We start from the raw sequence: 20825 nt of genomic DNA on the forward strand, positions 1-20825 counted from the left end.
ATCTTGGTACTATTACTACTTATGTATATGTTTATTTATTTAGTTACCTAAGAACATATTATACGCTAATATTTCACATTATAATTTTATATAAAAAGTTGAAGGAAGAGCGGCTTCAATTACTTCAAATATATAATTATATATCCTTAACCTCCTCCAGGAGTATGCTCCATACCCCCTCCGGTTGATTGAGGAGAGGCCTGTGCCCAGCAGTGGGACGTATATAGGCTGTTTATGTTAAAATAATAATAAAAACACTTTATACCACACAAAACAAAACATTTACAGGATAAACTTATTATGTTATGTTATGCATCCTTAACCTTCTAAGACCGAGATTTCGAGACACAATAGTTAATAAACAATTGGTTTTGGATTTGTAAAGGGAAATTCGATCTTACGACTTCAAAGTCGTCCCTATCATGGTGAATAATAAAATAATGAGTAAAACACTAACTACTCCTGATATTCACCTTAAGATGGATATGATAAACTACATCATGTCATCTGCATATTGCCCAAAGTGACAGGTTATCATTTCCAGCGGTATTATACAGGTATACGAGTGTCGAAGGTATACCTTCAGGAAGTTTATGTTCGAATTACATAAATATTACATTAAGTTCACGTCTATATTCATCGGACATAGTTGAGGTACATCCATCGCAAGATGAACTAAGTAGCTACGCTTCACCGAGCTTTCTGTTACACCAACGTGATTGGTGCTGAGCCGTATTGCCGTCTATAATGGTCGAGAAAAAACAATTGTGTTAGAGAAAATTGCAGTTTAAATAAATTTGTTAAGTCTAGTACGTCCGTAGTGCGTTCGAGTCGGCGGCGGCGGTGCGGCGGCGCTCCCCGTTTGAGAAGCATAATAATTCATAATCATTCATTCGCAATAATAAATGGTATTACAGTAAAAAGCAAGTAAGCTTGTGGCATACAGGACCGCAGTGTGTATGTTTGATTCCGGCTAAGTAATTTTCTAACCACGTTGTTGAGGCCATATGCGGCAAATTTACAATAATTCACGTCAAAAAAATAACTACTTATGTTCAAAACATTTGTAAACATAAACCGTTTCTTAGTAGCCCTTTACGTGATAGACGAAGAGACAAAAGGGCGATTCACTACGCGTTTCACTATTTCAAAATTGCCATGTCCAATCGGAAATATCTTCATAATCGACAATTTATTGCAAGCCTTACGAAAGTTAATAACAACATTACCATAAATAGTTGTTGATAAACTATGGAACGAATTTGTTTAACCGTTCAAGTGGGACTAGTTTTGCAATTTCAATTTTATGGTTACCTTATTTGGCTTCGATCGATATTACGGCCCTTTAATAATTACTTACATCCAATTTTGAAATCTATAAGTAAATTCTTTTCAATTGGGGTAAGTCCGTCTATACGAGAAAATACTGTTTCATCCATGATTTCAGCGAACGAATTGCCTTTACTGTAAGGAGTTTTAGTACTTTACCGATAAAAAACATAATACCTGTAGGGTAGTCAATTATGAGGTTATGAACGTCCTCCGTAGACGGACATACCCCAAATAATAGTTCTAAACAACTAACTCTCTCTCTTGGGTCGATCCCTCATATCTGAGGATCGTGGTCAATATGAGGATTGCATCTGGAGCGGACGATCTGCCTCCACCGGTTTCTGTCCAGCGCTTCCCTTACGACTGTGTAAAGCTTGGATGACGACGAGTCTTTCACTTGATCGGTCCATCTAGTTGGTGAACAACCACGTGATCTTTTGCCCTCAGTGTTCCCAACCATAATCAGTTTTTCTAAACTGTCATCATCACACGGATCTAAATAAATATTTTTTATAATCAGATGATTCATCATCATCATCAGCCCATTAACGTCCCCACTGCTGGGGCACGGGCCTTCCCTATGGATGGATAGGGAGAACGGGCCTTAAACCACCACGCGGGCCCAGTGCGGAGTGATGGTTATTAACGACTGCTAATGCAGCCGGGACCAACGGCTTAACGTGCCTTCCGAAGCACGGAGGAGCTCGAGATGAAAACTTTTTTTTTGTGGTCACCCATCCTATGACCGGCCTTTGCGAAAGTTGCTTAACTTCAACAATCGCAGACCGAGCGCGTTTACCGCTGCGCCACCGAGCTCCTCATCATCAATCAGATGATTAGCCTAGCGTAATCCCATACCTAACTAGAAGATGACAGGTTCAGTTTTTACAAAAAAAAACACTGCCTGTCTGACTTTTCAGCCCACGAAGGGAAAACCAGTTGATGAAAAGAACTTGCATATATAAATACTTATTAACTTACTATTTAAACATAGGTTTCACCCTTACCTAAAATAATTACTGGTATTTAGGCTCCTAGTTTATGTTTTTATTATAATACTTTTCTGATAAGGAACCGGTTCTTTAATGATTGATTGAAAAAATAAATGCTACAGCCAAACTAGTTTCACTTTCAATGTCATAAATAATTACATGAACATAAATGTAGGTATAATGTGACCACATGGTCGCTCCAATTGCCCAAGTTTGTACACCCACAAGCAACTAGTGGTTATAAGTAAGTAACATGTGATTTAACTAACGATCATTAGTCGGTGTTTCTTAATAGTTTCATCGCCATCATCTCCCTAGCGTTATCCTGTTTCTTACAGAGTCCGCTTACCTAATCAGAAGATTTGCCAAGTCCAGTTTTTTTACAGAAACGACTGCCCGTTTGGCCTTTAAACCCGCGAAGGGAAAATTATCCCAATAAAAAGAAAGAAACGTTTATTATAAAGGGACACCACAGTAACAAATTTAAAACAAATAACAAATATATAATATAAAACACGGAGTAACAATCAAAACACATAATAAAAACAACATACACGAGAAATACAAATAATTGAGTGTATGGACTGGTCAACGATGGTGGTGGTGTCCTTTATAAAAGGGCCTCACTCAGCAATACAGGTTCGGTCACATACCTTCGAAACGCATTTCTTGGGAATGTGGGTTTCCTCACGATGTTTAACTTCACCGCTGAGCACGTGATTATAATTTATAAACCAAACATGAATTCTAAAACAAATTCGGTAATCTTTGGTCAAGACCCATGGTGGGATTCAAACTAGCGATCTCACAACAAGCATTCTTCCATCTTGGCTACCACGGCTCAATAGGTAATGTGTATTTGTTAATAGTTTATCAGTAAGTATATTATATGGCGAGTAAAATACATTTGTAGATTGAGGTACGGTCAAGAGCATTAATATGTATACACTTTGGTACCATGTCACTTTAACTTTTTTGACAAATTGAACTGTAAGTCTCACTAAATGTCAAATATGTTAGTGCGACAGAGTCCTAAAGTGGGTAGATTATATTGCTCATACGTACTATAGTAGTAAGAGCAAAAGGATATATAAGAAATTATATTAAACTGCATTTTAGATATTAGGTAAGTTAAAAAAACCAAAAAATAATCCGCGCGGGAATCAGATTCAAATTGTTTTGTACAAAGAACAATGCAAAGATTGTAATTGATAAAAACAGGATGAACATGTTTTATTTCACTACAAAAACACAAAATACGAAAATATCAAAAGCAAAACTACGTCAAATGACCAAACATTTTGTTTATTGTGGATAAATTTATAAATAAACATTATGATTAAATCACGCCATTCATAAAGCGAAAGGAACACGTCATTGAAAATTAAAAATAGTTCTTATTTATTATATTTAATTAAGTGTAGACTATTTGAATACTTACCTTGATCGATTACAACATGCTTGTTTGAAAATTCACGCGTTTCGTTAGTCTAAATTGCAAGTTTATTAGCTACATTATAATTTTAAATGCTAATAAATTAATAGATAAAACGAATCCGTATTTTTATCCAATAAGAATCAATTTCATTTGAACAGTTTCAATTTATATTTTTATCATTGTATTACTCTTTTTTTTTTTTTTTTTACTCTACATCATTCCTTCATATCAAATTTCCTCAGATCGACGATCTAACACCATATTATGAAAAAATATGTTTGAACGGATGTTTGCGGCTGTTAATTGTTTTTAATCTTCATCCGTCAAAACAGTTCATTTTATGGTTCTTCACTTTGTAAATAAATCGTGTATTTTTTGTGAAATTATAATTCGCATTGAGCAACTTCCCTTCCCTTTTCCTTTCCACTGATTTAGCCGGCAGCACACAAATTGAACGTAAGTACTTCAAGCAATATTTCGAAATGAACTTGTTTTACTGCCTCTCATATATAATTAAAATTCAATGTCTTTTTATTTCCGATATCAGTTTAACATGTAAAATTGTAAGTAAGTTTTGAGAAAGTGTATTTTTATGGGTTGTCACCTTGTCGACAATATGAATGACTGGCTTTTTTTGACGCGACATATTGTAGATTTGCCGCAAATGGCATTACTACTTACTATACTGTACTACTTGGTCGGAATATCTTGGAATGTCTTGGTGGTTTTCTTATTCTCCTTATATGTATTATATTGTATAGGCTATTTGTATGTATGTTTATGTATGTGTGTATGTTTATATATATTATATTTTTTTATATTATTTCTTTAGATAAGTATAATATTTTTTTATTATTTTTTAGTTATGTTGGTATCATTATATGTTTATTGCACCAGCCCGTCCTCCTAAATTCAAATTCAAATTCAAATTATTTAATTCGGACTGTATCCATATATGTTAGTAACAAACAACTTATATTCTAATGTTAGTAACAACTTATACAACTTAAGCTAATACACACGCGCGACCCTTGGCACAGTAGCGTGCAGCTGCATCCAGCGCTTCAGCAGCGGGGAGTCCCACCGGTCTGCTAACACACTCAGGATACTGTTCGAGCTGGCGCGCACTCGGCGCAGCAAGGAGGCGCAACGTTTCCTCATGATGGTGTAGAAGCAATTAATTTGCGCCTCTGCAAACATTAATGAGGCGCTGCAATAACGCGGCAGTCCGAACAGCATCCTGAATGCGTTATTATATTGAACACGCAGAGCTCCATAAGTTCGCTGCGTAAAGCTGACCCACAGACCGCACGTGTAGAACGACTGGCAGAACGCTTTGAAAAGCGTCGCCTTTACTTGTTCACTACAACGCGAAAATCTGCGGACCAACATGTTACAGCGAACAGACAGCGCCCTGCGCTCCCTTTCTATGTCTACATTATCTGACAAATTATCAGAGACCCAATGGCCCAGATACCTCACCTTATCCACTTTTTTCAATGGAGAGTCACATAACGTTATATCAGGCACATTTAGGTAGCTTTTAGCACCTGTATTAAACACCATGAACTCGCTTTTGGATGCATTGTATCTGAGCCCATGAGCCTCTGCGTAGGTCTCGCATATTTTCACCAGACGTCGCAGCGCACCAATCGATGGGCTCAACAGCACCATATCATCAGCGTAACTGATATTGTTGACACAGACACCATCGACATGGCATCCAATACCAGTGCCGCTCAGCTCCCCGATCAGACGGTTCATATACAGATTGAAAAGCCGAGGCGAGCTCAATCCCCCCTGTCTCACCCCGCAGTCCAGTCCATACATGTCCTAAGGTTGCCTGCCAGAAATTGCTGTTTAGAAATAAGGCCGCCTATTGTGCTTATGTTTTATTCGTATGTTTATGTCCTTTGTATATGTTGTTGTGCAATAAAGTATTATTGATTGATTGATTGATTGAATATCATACATGTCCACTTCATATTAACTCAGAATTATGGTCTGATTCATCCCCTCAAAGTTTTCGTTGCGGCGTCACTAACACCCATACATACCCGGCTAACTATAATACATGGCTAACTGTACGTACTTGTGTGGAGTGTAAGTGACATCGTAACGAATACTGAGGGGAAAGATTACGCTGTTTTAAACTTAGAATCATGAGGTGAAATTATCCCTCTAAGTAATCGGTACGGTGTCACTAACATCCTGTAGATTCGTTTTTTTTTTGACGTGATTTATTGTAGATTTGCCGCAAATGGCATTAACTACTTGGCCGGACAAATGGAGAGCGCTGAAGGCTCTCATCCGGAGTAGATTCGTGCATGTGAATGAAAATTAAAGAGGCCTTTATGCTAATTAGCATATCCTCCAGGCAATCTTACGTGATATGTTTACTGTATCAACACATTTTAGTTTATAATTATCTCCCCATTATTGTAATAAGCAAAGCATACATTATACTTTCATATTTACATAACTGAAGCGTTAGAAAGTGCAGTTTCATCGCTTATCGCTGCGCAAGACTCGGTTTTGATTCTCTAATGTAATATGATTTAAATTCTAATTAATTTTGAATTTCTTAATTATAATTATGAAATTGTTTAATTTGTATAAGTTACGGCGGTAAGTTATGTTGTTTATATTTTAAGCTTTGCCGCTATGTTTATTGTTATTAGAGGGAAAGCGTGAAAGTCCCTTTTCTTTTCATAATTCGTCACATGTTTTAAGGTAATTTACTGCCCGTGACGTTATTCAGACAGTCTTAAAATTTGTATGCATGATCACATTGACATTGGTTTCCTAGTGATTACTGATACGAGCAAAATAACATAAAAAAATGGTTATGAAATGTTTTTTTTTCATTCCTTCCTTGCGTCCTAGCCTTGACTCTACATAAATATAATTAATTGAAGTTTAATATTAAATTACGTAGAGATGTAATTTTAAGTTTTTTTTTAATTGAAACTGCAATTATGTAAGAATAAATCCGCAAATAAATTCAAGTACTCATTTAAACTTCTCTACGTAAGCGTTCATTGTATTGTAAAAAAAATACCTACACTTACAAAACTAAAACGAAACAAACAAATCACGCATCCAATTTCTGACCTTACTTAACGTTACTTTACTATCATGACAGACAGTTCATCTCGGCGTCACTGAAGCTTAAAATGAAGTTACCACGATCCCGTAAGTAATATGAATGATGACACGAGTGACTTATACAAGAACCTCCGTTACACCGCCGCGAACACGGGGCCATGCAAATTGCTCGCCGATAATGTGACAAATGAAGCATGAATCACACTTCGGTGTAAATGACGAGAACTGGCGGACGGTTGGTACTTGGTATAAAAGTACCTATTTACATACCAAAAATGTTATTACTGTGCAAATCACAGTGACTGATTCTAATTTTTTTACATTTCGTTTTTTTTTTTCAATTTGAGCCCATAAAAATAATTCAAAATTGGCCCTTCTTCATCTTTTTAAATAAACTTTAAGTCCGCTCTGTTCACACAAGAATTTGCAACCAAATAATTTAATATCTTCCCGTAGCAGACCAAAAGCCTCTCTTCCTTTTCTCTACTCATCGATTGACATGTCAATTCCATATATTTTTAATCGATTTCAAAAAAGGAGGAGGTCAATTCATCTGTACTTACTTATGTATAATTTTTTTTTATGATGTTTACCGATATTTCCGTCAATTAAGGACGGATTTCAAAAGTTTTTTTTTATTAGATCACACTGTCGTTTTTCGTAATTGTTCGCAATTTGGATAAGCCTCAGGGCTTCCCTTTATTTTAAGTCGGTCACGTTGTTTCTTTATTTGATAAAGTTGTAAGTTCGCTATATCTTACAACTCACACCTTATTGTAATATTCGTTCGGTAATGCGGCGCGGGCGCGGCGTGCGGCTTTCCAAGCCGAATGTTCCTGCAGTTTTTGTTGTCATCGGCGAAAGGCACTGCTTTTTTCGCCTGGCTGGAAATCGCTCTTTACCATCTACAGACATATAACGGTACGGTTGCTTCTATTTACGCGGTTTATATGGCGATTTATATCAATGGAATGTCCTTTAAGTATTTTGATTTAGGTACGTTTCTACGGTTATAAAATAAATGATTTAAAGATGTAGATATTTATGTTATGTAATGTAACAGTACATAAGAAAGGGCACTTCTAGACAGTCAGAGAAACGCTTAATTAATACTATGTTTTACAGTCGATAGCCACTGTGGTTCGGTGTCAATGGCCGTTGGGGATATTACCAAAATCATATACTTACATACATAAACTCACGCCTTTTTCCCGCCGGGGTAAGCAAAGACTATGGAGTTCCATTTGCTTCGATCCTGACATACTTCTCTTGCTTCTTTCACAACACCAAAAACAGTTTGTCTTTTTCTGAGTGACCTTTTTTGGTTAGGACAAATTAGAGCCTTGAATTGTGCCCAGCTGTGGGACGTATAGGTACACTTTTTATTTTGTAGTTTATATAAGTAAAAACTTCCATCAATTTTGCACCCTTAGGTATACTTGATTTATTTTAAATTTCAAACCTACGGCGTTCACTGTATTGGCTGGACAAATAGAAAGCAGTCACACCTCTCGTATTGCAGAATTATTGTCGACAAAATCCTAGAATTAATGAACAAAATTACCTCAAGAACGGCAAGCTGTCGCAACATCGACTAACCACATCATATTGGGTAAATCATCCTTTCGCAACGCCTGGATGTAACTACTCCGACCGAGTCACTAACGCGATCCAACCAGATAGCAACTGCAGAAGCTAAAACTAGATTTTATATAAGACTAACTTTCCGCTTTTTAAACCACTGATTTCGACTTTGTGAGTTAGAATTCATGTTGGGGTCACAAATAATTCCAGGATTTTTTGACGTGACTTATTGTAGATTTCCCGCAAATGTTAAACTACTTGGCTGGACAAATGGGGAGTACCGAATGCTCTCACTCGGTACAACATTTAAGACAACAGGCCTAAGGGTGCCCAGTTAGGCGCGAACTGCGGCTCAGGGCGTCGTCTGAGAGGACAAGAATTAATCGACCCTAGTGTGTCGATAGCAATAAACGTTGAATGAGGTAAATCGTCGACTACACCGGCGGGGTCGGTATCAAAATTTGTGGCCGGTTAATAACAATAGGTTCGCCCGCTATTTCATGGGACTTAAACAATAGCTAGCGAAGAGTCGCTGTATATATTATACACCTCTGCCTACCCCTTCAGGCCAACAGGCGTGATGCTATGTTGTCAAAATGGCATAACTATTAAACCTTTCAAATAACAGAAGAAGCCAATGTTCCCTTTATCACATATTTAATACCTATTATAATGTAGAGTTGACAAACTGTTATCTTTCCAACAAAACGATTACGGGCGGGATGTAATTATCCTGGCTTGCATCTAGTGAATTGTCCGGTCGCCTTGTTGAAAGATACAGCTCTAATTGCCCTGGTGACAAATGAGCTTCCTGGACCTTTGTGTCTAGTGGAGATAGACTGTACTATAACCCCTATTGGACTTGGCAGGATCACGAATACTCCATTGTTTTTGCTATCATTGCCTCATATTTTATCTTCAATTCTAGACGTAATAGTTATTTTTATGATATCAATGTTTATTCCTGTGGGGATATATCACAAAAATAATTTCGTGATCCTTGTTTAGGACATGCACACAATATCGTTGTGAGCTGATGTTATGTTTTGTTGAACACCCAATCATAATTCCACCTACCTTCCTTTTAACGACTTTTTTTACTTGATTTATTGTAGATTTGCCGCATTATGCTAACCAATTGGTCGGAACCACCGTCTCCAAGCGATTACCAGATCTAAATGTCAGTGTCTATTATGAATGAAAGGTCTATATTAAACCCTACATTGACCCGTAGTGTGTCTGAAAGTGTTTTCACACAATCAGAACATACGACTACACAATCTCTTTGGGAATGTATTTCGAAATCATGAGTTATGTTGTTATATATAGCACTTACCCGTCTTAGGGAAACTTACAAAGAGAAAATTTAAATCGAAAAAAATTCTGACTCGGAAGGGACTTGAAACCGCAGCTCTTGTAAAGCAGGGACGAGCGTGTTTACCATTACACCACCGGGTCCTCGTCCTGTCCATGCGAAATTCTTTCATATTAACTGACATAGCCATAAATCAATGATCGGAATTCTATGCCAGCTATGTTCAGTATGGCGTATATGACGAGTTTTGATCAGATACGAGCCTCAGTGGAATATGTAGACTGAAACCAACGAATCGTGGTATTAAAGTGGAGAAATTTAGAAACCAGTCGGTGCAGCGTAACGATGTTTTCCGATCCACCATTACCCAATTAGGTTTTATAGATATGATTGTATCTTTACGCCTCTATTAGGTGAAAAGGGGAGTGGAAGCAAATTACAACTGCTGTCGTCAGTCGAAGCACGAAGCGAGAGATTGAAGAAGGTAAATGAAAGTTGCGAACTGGTCATCATCATCATCATCAGCCCATTAACATCCCCACTGCTGGGGCACGGGCCTTCCCTATGGATGGATAAGATCGGGCCTTAAACCATCACGCTGGCCCAGTGCGGATTGATGGTTATTAACGACTGCTAATGCAGCCCGGACCAACGGCTTAACGTGCCTTCCGAAGCACGGAGGAGCTCGAGATGAAAACTTTTTTTTGTGGTCACCCATCCTAGACCGGCCTTTGCGAAAGTTGCTTAACTTCAACAATCGCAGACCGAACGCGTTTACCGCTGCGCCACCGAGCTCCTCTATGACGAATATTTCGAATTGGTCACTCATCTTATAATTGGCCGCTTAAGTAGCTTAACTTTGTTGATTTGTTGTTAATTCACAACTATGTACATCATTGTCAATAGCTCATTATTCCGGTTAGAACAGACATAATCACAAATCTATCACATTAGAAGACAATTTGCAGCCTTATTTGACATTTTGATATACGACAGATTATGATAATTATCAAAAAAAACAGATAAAACTAGGTTTTTTTTTTATTTTTTTGCCGTGACTTAATGTAGATTTGCCGCAGATGGAAAAGATAAAACTAGTTTAAAGAGTGTCAAAATTAAGTAAAATTGAGCTTGTGGTTGCCAAAATCGGCTACCAGGCAAGCCTTTGTTATTATTCTCTTTTATCATATAATAAAAACAAGAGACTGGAAACTACATTGGCAGACAAAAAAGAGACTCAAGTACAGTTGCTGAGTTTTCAATAACAGTCTACAAAAATAAGCATTATCTTTTAATATTTTTAATACACATACAAAAAAATCAGGCGGAAGTTTTTTTTTTATTTCTGTAAAATGTACCCGATTGCACATAACAGATTTTAAATTGGCAACGACGAAATAATCATTTGCGTAGAGCAATGTGTTTTCTAATTGCCCAGTATCAAAACTGGAGTCGACTCTTTTGTCCACCAGTGTATGTGAACTTAGCCAAGATCCTGAAGCCACTAGGTCACCTACAATCCTAGTGTGGAATCCAGGCAAGTCTATAGCATAGTAGCTAGCCCAGTTACACGACCTGCCCTCTATACCTAAACACGTAAATGTCACTTCTATATACAGAAATAATTGCCGATAACTCCATATAAGTAAAGTCTATATGGTCTCAAACAGGTTATTTGTTAAGTATAATATATATTATATTATATTGGTGAAAGTTTACTACAATGTATATTATATTTTTTGCGTGCGTTTGTAGTTTACATTTGTAGATTTAAATTGTATACATCTCGTTGATATCTTTTGTATGGAGAAAAAGGAGTATTTCAATTTTATGAGTCACATCATCATCATCTCCTTAGCATTATCCCAGTTTCACAGGGTTCGCTTACCTATCATGAAGATTTGATAGGTCCGGTTTTTTTACAGAAGCAACCTTTCAACACGCGATCGGAAACCAGCCCAATACAGGTTATGTCACATACCTCCGAAAATGCATTTCTCGACATTATAAATTTACGAGTATGTGTGTACAGATGAAAAATTTTGATTTTGATTTTTTTTTTTCATCTGTTCCTCCATGTTAAGTATTTTATTGAAAGTATTCATGACCATAATCCCTAATGGAGTGGTCATAGCCCCAAGTAATCAGCCACTTTTTATACGAAATTCTAAGTTGGATATGTGATATGTGTAAAAGGAATTTCTGGATCCAGCTATCTCTACTCAGCAATTCACGAAGTAATATATTTACTGAATATTTTTATATTCCGATGCAGATTTTCATATCGTTCGAAATGAAACCGCTTTAAATTTTTATGTGTTCGGATTCAGTAGCCGTGAGTTTATCACAGCATCGCGAGCGAGCGGACGTAAAACATCGTAACGTTATTCTGCACATGTAGGCTACATGCTAAGGGCTCTATCTCACTGGGACACCATGGTGGCGCAATCACGGTCGCGCTATAAATAACATGAAGAACAAAAAGGATTAAATATCACCCCCTTAGCATTAACGATGTAGTGTACTGGAGTTTTGTGGTGGGGGCAGTCGACTGTCAACCGTCGCAGTGAGCAGACGTATTCCGTTTTTCACAGAGTCCTGAAGATTTGACAGGTCCGGTTTTTTACAGACGCAACTGCCCGTCTGACCTTCCAACCCGCGACGGGAAAACCAGCCCAATACAGGTTAGGTCACATACCTCCGAAAATGCATTTCCCGGGAACGTGGGTTTCCTCACCATATTTTCCTTCACCGCTGAGCACGTGATAATCATTTATGATCCAAACATAAATTCGAAAACAAATTCGACAATCATTGGTTTAGGCCTGTGCTGGATTAGAACCTGCGACTGAGGTCGCAGGCTTTGAGAAGCGAGAGGCAAGCGTGCTACCAACTGAGCTACCACGGCTATAAAAAAAGATTTGATATTGATTTGATTTTGATTAGAATTCTACAGCACCGTAGGTATCGTATACGTTTATCGTTCATCATATTCATTTATTAAAAATCTCTCATGACATCCTATTGTAGCAACGTATCTTCTGACACCTTGACTTGGAGTACCCTAATAGTTTTTTTTTGTCATAATTCATTTTAAGGTTTGCCATCTTAAGTACTGTCATAGAGTAATAAATTTCCGTGAAGTAGCTTATGTTTAGGCATTTAAGAATTCTACCCACTACTATGTTGAATAATTTTAAAGCAACTGTAATATTTTTTATCCCATGCCGAGTAGGATACTTCTGTTGGCATTAGGGTTCATAAATAAAGGGTCGATATTTAAAAGTAGTGTCCCAAGGTCACATTAAAAAAAGGGGATTGATTGTCACCCTCTAACTCTGTTCTAATTTTAACTTGTTATTTTACTGTTTTTATTTATTCTACTTTCTAAAATACCGGAAATTTCTATATAGCTATAGAAGAATTTAAAAGGCCAGATACCTAGTTTCCTACTAATGACAGATTTGTTTGTATAGGTATGTATAATATAGCACCAAAAATATTGCGACGATTTTTATATCTTCACCGTAACATCAAAATACGGCACCCTAACGTCAAAGGGTTGGGTTGGGAATTTTTGAATAAACTTATAAATGTTAGTTTGTATTCATTAATTAATTTTATTAAATACTTTTGCGTTTTTTTATACGTCTTTTAATTTGAAAGAATAAAATCAGTTTTCAGCGAAAAGACCGCCAGTTACCATGTACTACATAAATCTCTCTTACTTTTGTAATTGTTTAGTTTTGGTGCAATACAATATATTTGTTCTTATCAGATTGTATACTATATACTTACTACATCTTTATTATATTCAAAAATTCTATTAATTTAAAAACATATTTATTCAGTAGGTAACACTTTTTATCGTTTGTACATAACGTATGTACGTCTTATCACACAACCTATAGAGCCGGGGAAAAGAAACTGCCAGAAAAACCTCGACACAGGGCCGTAGACGTTCTTTAAACAACATAAAATGTTGTTACACAATTTACAAAGGCTACCTAATATCAGTTCCCAGACAGTTAATCTAATTAATTCATATATCTTCTAAATAATCATTAACCTTAAAATAACCTTTTTAGAAAGTTCCTGTTTAATTACAATACAATACAAAAACGCTTTATTGCACATATAAACACAACACTCAAAACAATTACAAATGTGACAAGAAAAGTACTTACACTCAAATTCAAATTCAAAAATATATTTATTCAGTAGTTAACATAATTACACTTTGAATCGTCAATACTTACATGATGAAAGTCTCATCCGCCTAAAACTGCAGCAGCTTCTCGGTGGCTTTATTGCTAAATAGCAATTTCTTCCAGGCCACCTTAAGGTGAATGTACTTGCTACATATTGGAATCACTGGAACACCTCATCGCCCTGGTGTTAGGGTTATGGTTTATGTAACGACTATAATTTTAATTAAGTAAGCAAAGAATGAAGCAAACTCTTTTATTATTATTTTTTTTTTGTTAAATAATAGCTGGAACCGACTGCTTAACATGATCTCCGATTCGCGGATCATCTTCTTTCGGACGGGTGATTTGCTTACAATGCCATAACCAAACTAGAGATCACAAAGTAATTTCTGTGATTTTTGTATAACCCCACATAAATAATTTGCAAGTATTTATATTACTGTAGACTCTCATACAGATACTACTAAATGGGAAACTCCTGCCGTCTGCAAAGTTATTCAACGAACGTTCAGCTAGTATAGTACTAGTACGTCGGATTTAATATTCCATCTTCATATTACGTCGCTATGATTACGGCATGATGCTTTATCAGGGTTCTGCTCTATTTAGTAAGCCGCTACTTGATGTTAAACCGCATATTCTTATGCTTATGTATCTCGCGATAATCTCTTCCGGGTAAATGAAGATTGTAAGTAACGGTAAATTATTTTTTACGACATAAAAATCTTAACAATCTTAATCTTAGTCTTGCTTCTATGCTGTTCTGGGAGCAAATAAAAAACATAGAACACGTTCAGCTGCTTGTCTTCCCGGGCATGTCGTAAAAACCGACAGAGGGATTGCGTCCTCTAACATGATGGACTAATGTTATGGGCGATAGGCTGATCCCTTATCACCATAAGGTTCATCATATCCATCTTAGGACTTCGTATCAACAGTGGCTGCAAGTTGTCTTTGATTACTTGTGGCTCTGCCCACCCCATTTGGGATTACGGGCGTGAGTTTATGTATGTAAAAATCTTAATATTCTGACTCGGACGGGATTAAAACCTGCAGCTCTGCCGAAACAAGCGTGTTAACAATTATACTACTTACACAGTCCATACGAATTAGTCGATCTGCGTGGTTTCTTTAAGCTCGGATAAGTGTGAGTCTATCTACATAATAGCCTAGTTTCGATCTAGTCAAATCAGTTACTTTTTACTAAACGTCAAAACATGAAATTACTAAGTATGTATGAAAAAGCACACTGTGACGTCACAGAAAACCGTGATAAAACGTCGGACTTATTATTACGATTTTCTTGATTAAAATTCATAAATAAGTTAAATAGAAAACAGAAAATATTTTTCGTTAGTTTTAGATCTGTCTTTATTTAGTAATCATTCATAATTTATTTATCTTCATTTTTAATTTATTTTTCTTTTTTTTTTTTTCTTCTTTATTTAATATCTCCTGTACTTAAAGGTTGCCTGGAAGAGATTGCTACTTAGCAATAAGGCCGCCTATTGTACTAATTTTATTTCTCTTTTGTTTTGTTTTTTGTTTTTTCCTGTTTGTGCAATAAAGTATTTGTTATGTTATGTTATGTTGTACTAGTAGGTACACGAACCAATTTTTTCCAAATTAGCAGCTGAAATTATTCTATGTTTCAATTGCTTTTTATACATTTTTTGAAGAAATAACACGTAAGGTATTTATACAAATATCCTTGCCAAACTGGTAGAGTTCATTTTACAAAGATCCTTGCCAAGTTGGTAGAGTTTGATGGCGACATTTTTTTATTTATTTTTTTTTGCTCTCAGTCCAACATAGAAACATCATATTACAATGGTAATATGAAGCATTATCATAGTTCTGCTCTATTTCACGTGAAGATTACTGGACAGTACAGCCATAATGATACTTAATCTCAAATTAGAGTGAATAACTAGGTATTAAACTTCTTATGTGAGCCCGCTCTTTGATTAGTAGATATCAGTTATTTTTCTAATTAATGCGATGGGTAATGAAATAATCGCTTCATCTCAGAGCTTATTTTGAGTTGTTAATTCAAGTCTATAGATTGGAAGACTGATTGTATAAATTCATACATAAAGTCATAATAGACATATATTAGAGTAGACAAATAAAGTCACATAATTATATTATATTTAAGTACTCACACATTTGGACGATGCCGCGATATACCTAACCCTTTCGGTAAAGTGGTAATTTAAACTTAGGACATTGAAAATATTTATTTAAATACGTATAATCTGACCTATTTTCAGAGTTTAATAGTTGGGTACACCTAAGTATGTGTTTTACTAATAAGTACCCACTTAACGGTACCTTAGGTACGGGGGTAGGTTTACACATTATCCCAGGTGGTCAGTATATTCAATTGAAAGAGTCACAGGTTCCGGGAAAAAGCCTTCAGCGGTCCTCATTTGTCCGGCCAAGTAGTAAATGCCGTCTGAGGCAAGGGTACAATTAAAGTACGGTCACGAGCATTAATATGTATACACTTTGGTACCATGTCACATTAACTTTTTTGACAAATTGAACTGTTAGTCTCATTAAATGTCAAATATGTTAGTGCGACAGAGTCCTAAAATGGGTACATTATATTGCTCATGACTGTACGTGAAAAAATGTATGTTAGTAGCCAATGTTTACGTGTAATCATTATTACCAGTAAACGGATTCGAGCACTTGGTTGACTAATATGGACAGCACTTTTGTATTAAAAATAAAGTCCATTGAACCCGGGATTAACAAAAACCGATTGCTTAAATTAATACCTAATTTGTTTTAAGGAAACCTACAAAACTTTAAACAATGGTCTCGTTTTATTTGACACCGGAATATTTAATATTTATCAAAATAAAATGTTTTGTTTAATTTACGGAGTTTCTACGGAAATAATTGCTCAAATACCTATCGGATTACTGATTATTACTGAGTATTGATTTCAGGAAACCATTTAAGTATCCATTACTTATCTTGATACCAAATTAAATATTATTATTTTGTATGGCAGACAAAAATAAAATATCCTGCGTATATCCTCGATATATGATCCACCAAATTACATATTTACTCAAAGTAACGCATGTACATATTATAAGTAAAATATGGGGTCATAATTAGGTACCATACATACTACAAACTTACATATAAGATAGAATAGATAAAATACTTTATTGACAAAGGACACAACATACAGAAATAAGGACAACATATACAGAAAGACACAACATTCTGCAGGTGTAAGTAGCAACTTCTTATTTAATACTGTGTTCAAAATATGACAAAAACCAATAAAACTCAACGGTAAGTTGTTTACTTCGCGGCACGTGTACACAAGCCGTAAATAAAATATGTCAATTACTTTTAAACCCGATATAAATCTGGTAAACTGGCGGCGTGGCATTGAGTGTAATCTACACAATAGCGCAAAACATAAACGTACTTTGTATAATAAATAAGCTTCAAACCTCATAACGTGGTTGCGAGCAGCGCACTCTAGTGCAATACTGCCGAACTAAAACAAGCTACACCGAAGTAAAGTTGCTCTATCACCCAGGTAGAGTCTTTAAACTTAGAGATTAAGCCCGTATATGACAAAATTATTTGTTATTTTTCATAAATTCATGCAAAATAATTTAATTTTGTTCCTCAGAATTCAGAAGTCATATTATATTAACCTTTAATTTTAATCTTAAACTTGGATTGGTGCTTAACCATTGGTTCATAGTTCCGCGCGTGTCCACTAGATGCGCCACTGCGCGGCCGTGAAGTGAGATTCAATATGGCGGGCCATTCGCCTCCAGAACAGGGCGGGGAGAACAGTCGCCGAATCGACGTTACGATACATACGCGTTTTTTAGTCGAATTCATCGTCTTCGTGACTTGAACGCGGGTGATATTGCCAAATAATCTAGTGTTTCAGTGTTTATATCTGCTGTTTGTGTGATCATTTGTGTGTAATGGTGATTTTGTGGTGAATAACGTGCAGACTTAGGGTAACAATGTCTAGTAGTTGACATGTTTATCTGTGTCGTGTGTGAAGATTTTCCCTTCGCGTGAGGAGCGCGCTGCGCCTGTGTGTGTGCATCGGTGTGTGCGTGCGTGAGGACGAGGCTCCAATGATGGATTGCATTTCAGTGGATGTGTAGGTAAAAATCACTCGTTAATTTGTGCCCTCTTCGTGTGTAATTGCCCACAGTGCACTGCGCGAGTTTCTTTTTCGGTTGCGCTCGGCACTGCTTTGTTTTACAACGAACCTCTTTATTTTGTAGCGCATGTATGTACCTATTTTGGTTGGTTTCTTGAATCGATTAGAAGAAGGGATAACGTGGCTTTGAGAATGCTGAGCTTTTCACTATTTTAGTTTCGTATTTCCTTATCGTCACGAATAAGATCGTTCAGACCTTGAGCTGCACTGTTCTTACGAAATATTTTCCTCTACGCTTCATTGTGCAATACGGCGTTTAATACTTATAACCTCAATAATGCTAGCTAATATTTAATAACAAATATACACTGTTAATGAAATGTGATTCTAATAAGAAAACAATTAGATTCTGTCTTTATAGTCACGTCTAATAACCTGCGGACTTTCCGAACGGAGCTTTTTATATAAAAAGCGATTCATACTCACGCACAGTGTGGCAGTACCAGACCATTGAATCTTAATTCATTACATTCATGCGGAGTCGCGCGAGAATATGGTTCCCCTCGCTCTGTTAGCTGCCTCTGGTTATCAGCTTACAAAATGTCTGAAGCTGTCCCACTCCGGCGTACAGCTAATCGGTGTAGTTCCGTCCCTTTTCGCCGCGTATTGCGCGTTTTTCTTCTTTTGCCGCGTCATACGCCAGTGTTGAAGTACGAGCGTAGTTTTTGAGAGGTTTGGAAAAGCAATGTAGAGCTTGTCGGATGTTTTTCAGCGGCGGGAGGTGTGTGCTCGGAGGTATTGTTTGAAGAGTATGCTAGTAATTGATCGGAGATCCTTTGTTTAAAGGGCAGGGTTGGTTTTAATGGAGGGTAGGTATGGTAAGGGCTCCGCGCAGCTGAACGGCGCAGTCAGCCGGAGGGTGGTCGTCGGCGACGCACGTGGCAGGCCCGCGCCTCCGCCGCCGCTTTGTGAACCGTTCACACTGACAGATGGACGCAGTTCCGACCTTTGAACCCTAAATACTTAACTGCGTATCAAGAGGATCGCAATGTGAGTCCGCATTTGTTATCGAAATTACTTGAGACCTTCTTAGATGTGCATTACAAAAAACCAATAAGGTGGTTAAGTTGCTTCAAGGTAGATTTCTTTTATAAACATATTTTCTTTTAATTCATATTGTTTTCATTTTTCGCCACCACTTTATGAAATTGCAATAATTTGTAAGTACCTACTTAAACAAAGCTTCATACAAGTGTTACTTACATAAATATTGCATTATATATGTTGTTTTTCTTTTCCCTCTCCGTTTTTACCCCCACAGCACATTAACCATCACAAAGCGCCTGGAAAATCGGTGCCAAAATCGTTGTTTAGTTCCGCGCCCGCAATAAAACGCTGTAGTAAAAACGTTTACTGTCTAGATATATACGAAAAAACGTGTAAATAAAACAAAGAATATAAGCACTAGATTTGTCCAAAGAGTGCGAATGTCCCTCTGTATTGTTATTCATGCTGAACTCATTATGCCAAACGAAATGCCGAATTATGCAGATGATAACAATAATGACTCCTTAAATTTATTCCAAGTAAACGGGAAAGAGAGCTAAACGCAAACTTTCCTCAAGATGGAGGGAGAAAAGCAAATATTACAGCTTTAAAGGCTATAAACATACAAGAAATTACTGCTCTATTTGTTGGAGTAATTCTTCCAGTTTATGATCTAACATTGCGTTTTTTATTCAACGTGAACGTAGGAACCGTAATCCAAACCGTTCGGGTAAGATTGGGAGTAGATTTAATTAATGGATTGATAGGATGTTTTGAATAGTATTTTCTGTTTTACAGTCTACAGAAACCCAGCTTCCAATTTCGAAAACAGATCATAACAAGAAATATTGATTTGATGCATTGGGAGTCCGAAGTATCTTGAGAAAGATGTAAACAGAGAGTAATAGCCGAGATCTCGTATTTAGTTAATAATCAATACAAATGCGACAATGCTTGTTTGCCTGGATGTGGTCAGAGATTAATCAATAAGCTTTTTACAAATACCTCTGTAAGGATAGAAAAAATATAGTACTTGCTTTGTTAAAAGACCTGATTTTCCCAGGTATTAAATCAGACACAATCGTGTTAGAAATGTAAGTAATCCCTTATTCGACTTCTACAATATATCCTGAAAGAGAAACAACCCACTTTTCTACACAGTTTACACTTTTCTTCTTATCCAAACATACACGAAACGTATTGTGCTGTTTCGCATATGCATACCTAAAGTATTTGTATACAAATATAGATACAGGAACAGGAGAATTGTATACAATTGTGTGTAGAATTGTATACAATTCTCCTGTTAATTACACAGATATTTAACTTTGTCGAATCAAAGGCGGTGTGAGCACTGATGCCTACATAATACGTGAACAATTGGTTTTTAAAATATTTCTTCCAATCCGATGGCGCGGAAAATTACTTAAGTAGAAAAGCTACTTACACGTTTGTAGTATTCTACAAAAGACGATAATATATAATACTACCTTGTTGAGAAGTCTGAGTAGCGTTAAAATAAAATACGGTGAAAATGAATATGTAAAATCGCGTTATAGTTTATCGCCCTTATTAATATGTAGGTACGTACCAATATTAGAGATATATGGGAGAGAGGTATGCAAACAACACGTCA

The 20825-nt window shown here is 36.5% G+C and overlaps 2 protein-coding genes across 7 annotated transcripts in view; one reads left to right on the top strand and one right to left on the bottom strand.

Moving 5' to 3' along the window:
• Positions 1 to 1606: 1606 nt before the first annotated feature.
• On the bottom strand, positions 1607 to 5526 carry LOC126373453 (uncharacterized). The gene is made up of 2 exons (XM_050019612.1): positions 4859 to 5526; positions 1607 to 1742 (listed from the first exon to the last, which is right to left on the bottom strand). The coding sequence occupies exons 1-2, from the start codon at positions 5524 to 5526 to the stop codon at positions 1607 to 1609; spliced, it is 804 nt and encodes a 267-aa protein (XP_049875569.1).
• Positions 5527 to 17809: 12283 nt separating this feature from the next.
• The window catches only part of LOC126372932 (uncharacterized), a 223257-nt gene continuing 220241 nt past the window's right edge, over positions 17810 to 20825 (top strand). For 4 of the 6 annotated variants that reach the window (XM_050018833.1, XM_050018836.1, XM_050018837.1 and 1 more), the window contains exon 1: positions 17810 to 18143. The gene's annotated coding sequence lies outside the window, so the exon portion shown is untranslated. Of the gene's footprint in view, positions 18144 to 19171; positions 19193 to 20825 lie in introns of those variants that run through there. The other 2 variants (XM_050018834.1, XM_050018835.1) reach the window with 2 other exon arrangements.

The sequence above is a fragment of the Pectinophora gossypiella genome, chromosome 15 (genome assembly GCF_024362695.1).
Source record: "Pectinophora gossypiella chromosome 15, ilPecGoss1.1, whole genome shotgun sequence".
NCBI classification, from domain to species: Eukaryota; Metazoa; Arthropoda; class Insecta; order Lepidoptera; family Gelechiidae; genus Pectinophora; species Pectinophora gossypiella.